The sequence below is a fragment of the Corvus brachyrhynchos genome, unplaced genomic scaffold, assembly GCF_000691975.1.
Source record: "Corvus brachyrhynchos isolate BGI_N302 unplaced genomic scaffold, ASM69197v1 scaffold150, whole genome shotgun sequence".
Classification (NCBI taxonomy): domain Eukaryota; kingdom Metazoa; phylum Chordata; class Aves; order Passeriformes; family Corvidae; genus Corvus; species Corvus brachyrhynchos.
In genome coordinates this window covers 1,775,097-1,781,637 of record NW_008236162.1, presented here as the reverse complement: position 1 = coordinate 1,781,637, position 6,541 = coordinate 1,775,097, and the positions used below count along the sequence as shown (strand labels likewise).

At 58.5% G+C, this 6,541-nt stretch overlaps 2 protein-coding genes across 4 annotated transcripts in view; one reads left to right on the top strand and one right to left on the bottom strand.

Moving 5' to 3' along the window:
• The window catches only part of RHOBTB2 (Rho related BTB domain containing 2), a 14,873-nt gene extending 13,757 nt beyond the window's left edge, over window positions 1-1,116 (top strand). The window contains exon 12 of the mRNA XM_008632969.2: window positions 969-1,116. Within this exon, the coding sequence (XP_008631191.1) occupies window positions 969-1,116 (148 nt within the window). The remainder of the gene's footprint in view (window positions 1-968) is intronic.
• A 775-nt stretch (window positions 1,117-1,891) lies between these two features.
• LOC103614954 (tumor necrosis factor receptor superfamily member 10A-like) overlaps window positions 1,892-6,541 on the bottom strand; it is a 6,988-nt gene continuing 2,338 nt past the window's right edge. For all 3 annotated transcript variants that reach the window (XM_017731814.1, XM_017731823.1, XM_017731833.1), the window contains 6 exons: window positions 5,720-5,805; window positions 5,521-5,607; window positions 5,359-5,399; window positions 4,476-4,577; window positions 3,931-4,000; window positions 1,892-3,844 (listed from right to left, as the gene is read on the bottom strand). In XM_017731814.1, coding sequence (XP_017587303.1) covers window positions 3,567-3,844; window positions 3,931-4,000; window positions 4,476-4,577; window positions 5,359-5,399; window positions 5,521-5,607; window positions 5,720-5,805 — 664 coding nt within the window. In that variant the 3' untranslated portion in view covers window positions 1,892-3,566. The remainder of the gene's footprint in view (window positions 3,845-3,930; window positions 4,001-4,475; window positions 4,578-5,358; window positions 5,400-5,520; window positions 5,608-5,719; window positions 5,806-6,541) is intronic.

Here is a 6,541-nt window from a genome sequence, read left to right as displayed (position 1 = left end):
GGGCTCGGGGCCAGCCCCCGGCGCTCCTGGAGCGCTGCTCTCCCCGCGGCAGAGACCGAGCGGCAGGGGGGACTCGCGTTTACAGGAGCACGAGGGCTGTGTTTTGGTTTCATTTTGGAATTTTTGTTGGAAAATTTGTCTTTTTTTTTGGAACATCAGCAGCATGAGGAAGAAGGAGGAGAAGGAGAAGAAGATGAAGAAGCGCATCCCGCTTCCACTTTGATTTGGAACCAGAAGCTCTGCGATGTGGTTTGGGTGTCTGATGGCATCTCGCCACCCGGAGCCACCGTGGGGGTCCTGCCACCCCCCTCGACTCACAGCAGGGTCAGGCACAGGGCAGGGGACCCCAGTCCCCAAATGCCCCCAGGCACTGCAGCATCTCCCCTACAAGAGGGGTTTGTCCTAATTCAGGGCACGGAGGGGACCGGAGTCCTCTCCTGCCTGTTCTTAACTCTTCAGTTTTGTTTAGACAGAAAATTTAAAGCAAAAAACCCTGACCCAATCCCAATCCCAATCCCACTCCCTCAACCTGCCACAGCAGAAACCAACCCCGAGCCCTCCGCTTGGGATTTTAGCCTGGAAGGCTCCATTGTAATAAATGGTGTTTTAAAAGCCCGGCGTGGTCCCTGTGTGTGTGGGGGGAGCAGCTGGACACGGCACATCCTTGTGCCAGGCTTGGGGTGATGCCATCACCCCCTGCCAGCGCTCCTGGGACGGGCAGGGACAGCGAGGCCTTGCAGGACCCAAACCCCTGGTACAACACGAGGTGGCTTTTCCATCGGACTGACTCTGCATGTCCCACCTGTGTCCCTGCAGGGCTGCCAGGCAGGGCAGGAGGCACCCAAACCTCCCCAGCCCTCCCCAGCTGCGATGGGGAAAACTCAGAGCCCATCCCTGGCAGAGGCTGCTGCTGGAGGAGCACCTGGGGATGCCCCCGGTGTCCCACTCCACACTGCTCCTCTTCCCAGCTGGCCCCGTGGAGCGCCTTGGAGCCTCTCATTCCGCACGCCCGCCCTCCGCCACGGATGCAGGAGCGAGGTGGCAGCTCCAGCGAGCTCACCCTCGGTGTCCTCACCCTCGGTGTTCTCCCCCTTGGCAGCCCCAGCGAGCAGGTAGGACCACGGCTTTCTTTCCCTTTCCAACGATCCGGGCACTCACCGCTGCTTCCGAGTCCTGTTCGCCCTCCCCGGGCCAGGACCCGAGCCTGGCACTGAGCCCTGCATGTGCCTGGCTCTGTGGGAGCTCCTGCCCGGCTTTGCACGCTCGGGGGGCACGGGGGAACCCCCGGGAGAGGCCCCTGGGCACGAATCCTCCGGGCAGGTCAGCGCCAGCTCCTGCTTTTCAGCCCGGCCCCGCGCTCTGATAAATCCCCTCCGCAGTGCAAGGGCTGGGGAGCAGCTCCAGGGGCTTTTTTGGGGGGTGAGCAGAGCCCTTTTCTCACTGAGCACTGCATGGATTTGCACCACAGCTACTGCAGCACACAGAGCCCTGGCCGGGTGGGCCGGAGCCCCCCAGAGCAGCTCCGGGTCAGCGCTGCTGCTCCCACCCCCGGCACGAGGGACAGAGGGACACAGGGACAAGTGTCACCTCCTGCTATGGCAGGGGACAAAGCACGGGACTCTGGTGTGGGGTAAATAAAGGCCAGGGTGGCTGCTGAGGGCTTTCCCTGGCAGAAGGGACCCTTGGGGACTGGTGGGGACCATTCCTGGTGGGATTCCGGGGTGGCTGAGCATTGATTCCATGGGCTGAGTCCTCAGTGCCACATGGAGCACCTGGTGTCCACTGGGACCCTGGACCTTGGTGTCCACTGGGACCCTGGACCTTGGTGTCCTCTGGGACCCTCACCAGAGTTCGGGGAGGGGGGGAATAAAAAAAAAAATCAAACCAGGAGGATTTTTTTGGTTTTGTTTTTTTTTAAAAGTTAACTTCTTCCTTCATAAACAGAGAAATGTAAAAAAACTGGAAATAGCAAACTGGCTGGGCCAGAGCTCTGTACAAAACCACACAACCATGCATAACAAAAAACCGATATTTTTATATAACTTTTAAGTTAATATATGTAATGTTTACGGTTGCTAAATAAATAAGTACAAAACTGCTTGTGGGTGTGGGATTTTTGAAGCGTTGGAGGGCAGCAGGAGGGGTGCTGGGCACCCTCCCACCACACTGGGGAAGGTCCTGGTGGGCTGGGGTGGCAGCTCAAGTAATTTTTCCATTTGTAATGTCCCTGAGCTCTGGGTGAGAAGTGTTTTGAGAAGCTGCCCACGGGGCTGGGATGGGCAGCAGGTACCCACGGTCACGCTCGGACCTCAGTGCATTCACCCCTCCACGCTGCCTGGGGACACAGGGACAGCACGGCCACGGAACCAACCCGAACTAACCCGGGAGCAGCAGGGCCACGAGGGGATTTTTCCCCTCTCCTCAGCTCTGGTGAGACCCCACCTGCAGCTCTGGAGCTTCCAACATCACAAGGATGCGGAGGTGTTGGAGCAAAGCCAGAGGAGGCCACGGAGATGCTCCGAGGGCTGGAGCCCCTCTGCTCTGGAGCCAGGCTGGGAGAGCTGGGATTGTCCAGCTTGGAGAAGAGAAGGCTCTGGGAGACCTTCAAGCCCTTTCCAGTGCCTAAAGGAGCTCCAGAAGAGCTGGAGAGGGACTCTGGACAAGGGCCTGGAGTGCCAGGACACAGGAATGGCTTCAAACGGAATGAGGGTCACATTAGATTAGATATTTGGAAGAATGATTTCACAACGAAATTGTTGTGGGTGGGTAAACAGTGGCAGAGAGGCTGCCCAGATAAGCTGCCCCATCCCAGGAAACATTCAAGGTCAGGCTGGACGGGGCTTGGAGCAACCTGGTGGAGTGGAAGACGTCCCTGCTCCTGGCAGGGGCTGGGCTGGACCGTCCCTGCGCTGTCCCTTTCCTCAGGCAACCCCAGTGATCATAGTGCAAGTCAATTGTTCCCACTCTCCCCTTCAAGTCCAGTTTCAGACTGGTTCCTAAGAGCAATCAGAACCACGTAAAACACAGCTTAGTCCACAGAAAGTAACTCGAGGCCCCAGCTGAGCTTGCAGAACCACCAAGCATGCAGAATGAAGCTTACTCAGAGACGTTCTAGAAGCAGAAGCCATTTCATAATGCCAGGAATCCTTTGAGGAACGAGGACAATCCAGTTTAAAAAGCGCAGGGATTGCCTCAAACCCTGCCGAAGTCCTTCTCTGCGCTGATCCCGAGGATATCCGGGTAGTACCGGCGCTTCCGAGCGAGGTGGTCCCAGGAGCAGCTTGAAATGATTTGAGACTTTTCGCTCTGACCCAGTGAAATCCAGAAACCAGCTTGGATGTCACCAAGGAAGCACCAACGTCGAACCTGTAACTCCAGCAGAGGGGGGACCCCGAGGCTCGTACTTGGTGTAGGGATCAGCTCCTCCTGGCTCAGCTGAACTCTGTGATGGCTTCAGAAGGAGAGGAGCCACAGCAGAGCTATGAGCAGATAAAATTCAAGTGTTCTGGGAGGTATTTCATGGATTTAGCTCAAAGGAGGGAGGCGCAGGTTCCGCCCCGCTCCCTTCAGCTCGTTTCGTACTGAAAGGTCCCATTGTTGACCAGCGTGGAGGAGATGTCCTCTGCCACCCCACCCAGGTGCAGCTGGTCCAGGGTCTCCAGCAGCGTGTTCACGGAGGCCTTGGTGCCTTCCCTATTCTGCCACTTGTAGAGCATCTGGTAGAAGGCGTCCTCCGTCCTGTCCAGGACGATGTCGTTCTCCTCCAGGTGCAGGTTGCGGCCAAATCTCCTCCAGTTGTCCATGGGGATCTTTTTGGCAAAGATGTAAAAGGAGAGCCGCAGCACTGCAGGGGAAGGGGACAGCTCAGAAGGGGCCGAGCCGGGGCAGGAATCTCAGCCCCACACACATCCCTTGGGCCCCAGCACTTACCGCATTTGGGGTCAGTCTCTGGCGCTGGAACCAGCTTCCTCTTGGGTCTCTCACTCCCACTCTGTGGCACCTGGAATGACAGTGTCACTCCTGGAATGATGATGTCACTCCTGGAATGACGATGTCACTCCCGGAATGGCGGTGTCACTCCCCGAATGGCGGTCTCACTCCCGGAATGGCGATGTCCTGCAGCACCCACCAAGCCCCAGCACCAGTGTGTGATCTGTGGGGATTGGAGACCCTCTCCCTCTCTCCTGGGGCTGTTGGGGCAGGACACCACCACCCCCCCACCCCCAGGACATCCGTGTTTCCTGGCTCTGGGACGGCAGCAGGCCCCGAGATGGGGGACACACGAGCTGCGTTTGCTCAGCATCAGCGTTAAACCCTCCGAGGGCTCTGGCACTCGACTGCAACGAGCTGATTTCACCACCCTCATCCCACCAAGAGACCCTTCACCACCTCCCTGAGTGGTCCAGCCCTGGAAGCCCCCCAGGCTGATCAGATCGTGGCCGAGCACGAAGGGGCAGAGGGTGCCATTCACGTACCAAGGGCTCTGCCACCGGGTGCTGCTGCTGGCTCTGCAAGCGCTCGTTGATGGAATTGTCCTCTGTCCCTGTGTACCACGGCAGCTTCCGGAACATGGAGGTCTGTGCCAGGGGAGAAGCACAAACCGTGGTGGGTGATCCAGGGAAGGCAGGACCCTGGGATCCAAGGGCATGGATCACCTGCTCATCCTGAGCTTGAAGCCCTCCCCTACCCTGGGATCTCCACTGGAGACCCTGCATGTGCCAGCACTGCCGCCAGGGAAGGGTTAATGGCACTGAGGAGGGGGCTGGAAGCACCCAGGGCACTCCCAGAGAGCCTCCTCTGCTTGGCCCAGCTCTCCCACAACCCTAAAGGGAGAAGCCTCGTCCCCTGCTCCTCCAGCCTTCCTAGGAATTCCTGGATGAGCCTCATCCCCTGCTCCTCCAGCCTTCCCAGGAGCTGTGAATGAACCTCATCCCCTGCTCCTCCAGCCTTCCCAGGAGCTGTGAATGAACCTCATCCCCTGCTCCTCCAGCCTTCCCAGAAACAGCTGGAAGAGACCCATCCCCTGCTCCTCCAACCTTCCCAGGAGCTGTGAATGAGCCTCATCCCCTGCTCCTCCAGCTCTCCCAGGAGCTGCTGGAAGGGACTCATCCCCTGCTCCTCCAGCCTTCCCAGGAGCTGTGAATGGCCTCATCCTCTGCTCCTCCAGCCTTCCCAGAAACAGCTGGAAGAGACTCATTCCCTGCTCCTCCAGCCTTCCTAGGAATTCCTGGATGAACCTCATCCCCTGCTCCTCCAGCCCTCCCAGGAGCTGCTGGCCACATGGGGAGCAGAGGGCAAGGGGGACCTCACCCCACCCCACAGGCAGAGCCATCCCCTGCTGCCACCCTGGGAACTCACCACCATTTCGTAGGGCCTCCTGCTCGAGCGTCTCCCATCCCCTGGAAGATGGAAACAGGGCTGTGATCCCTCTTCCTCCAGGCAGGGCCCTCTTCCCACCCAGCCCACACCGGTGCAGAGCCCCTGGCCCAGGCGGGTGCTCCGGGGGTCCCCTGCCCCCCCCTGGGGAGCGGCAGCAGCACCACCAGAAGCAGATTGCAGCCAGAAGCAGGATCGCGACCGTGACCGCGACTGGGATGGTCCAGGAGTCTAAAGCAGATAAAACAGGGGTGTGGGCAGCTTGCTCCGGGTTTCCCCTCAGCAGCAGCTGCCACCCCCACCCCTCAGCCCGTCTGGCCTCCCCCAGCATTCCCCCACTCACGGGTGGAGCCGGTGTCCGTGGCAGGACCGCACTGGAGGTCACTGTAGGGTGTGCAGGGTTTCAGCACCACTTGACCCTCAGGACACCTGGGAGAGGGGGAGACAGGGCGGGCTCAGCAGCTGCAGCTCTGATGCCATTTTGGTTTTTGTTTTTTTTTCCTTATATATTCCCTGTGTTCTTTACACGTGTGTTTGTGGATCATTGTATCAGTGGCCAGTTTTCCCAGGAATTTTCCATGGCCTTTCCCTAAGCAAAAAGACAAAACGAATTCCAGAGCTCTGAGCGCCGCAGAGCACAAGGTCTTTATCCTATCCTGGTTCTTCCTGGCTACCAAGGTTGAGAACAACTCTTGGGGATACATTTCATGGAGAAAGTACAGCCAGTGCTGGGGGGGGCTCCAGAGAAGGCGCTTGACCTGAGGGGAAATTGCACCACCACCCGTCCTCCTAATTGGTGCTTTTTTATCAATTACACTAATTTCCTAAAACCTATAAAAACTGTATTCGCCCCATGTGAGCAGACTTTTGTGGAGCTCCTCCATAACTGCCCCTGGAGGCCTCCAAATAAAGACCCATTTTTATAATATCTCCTCACTAAAATCACCCAGAGGTTCATTCCCAGGCTGGCAAAAAGGCAACGCTCCAGCACGGACCCCGTCACATGGGAGCCACCCCGTCACCTGACAGCCACCGCGTCACCCGACAGCCACCGCGTCACCCGATGGCCACCATGTCACCCGACGGCCACTGTGTCACCCAACAGCCACCCTGTCACCCGACAGCCACCGCGTCACCCGAACGACACAGTGTCGCCCACCTGGGC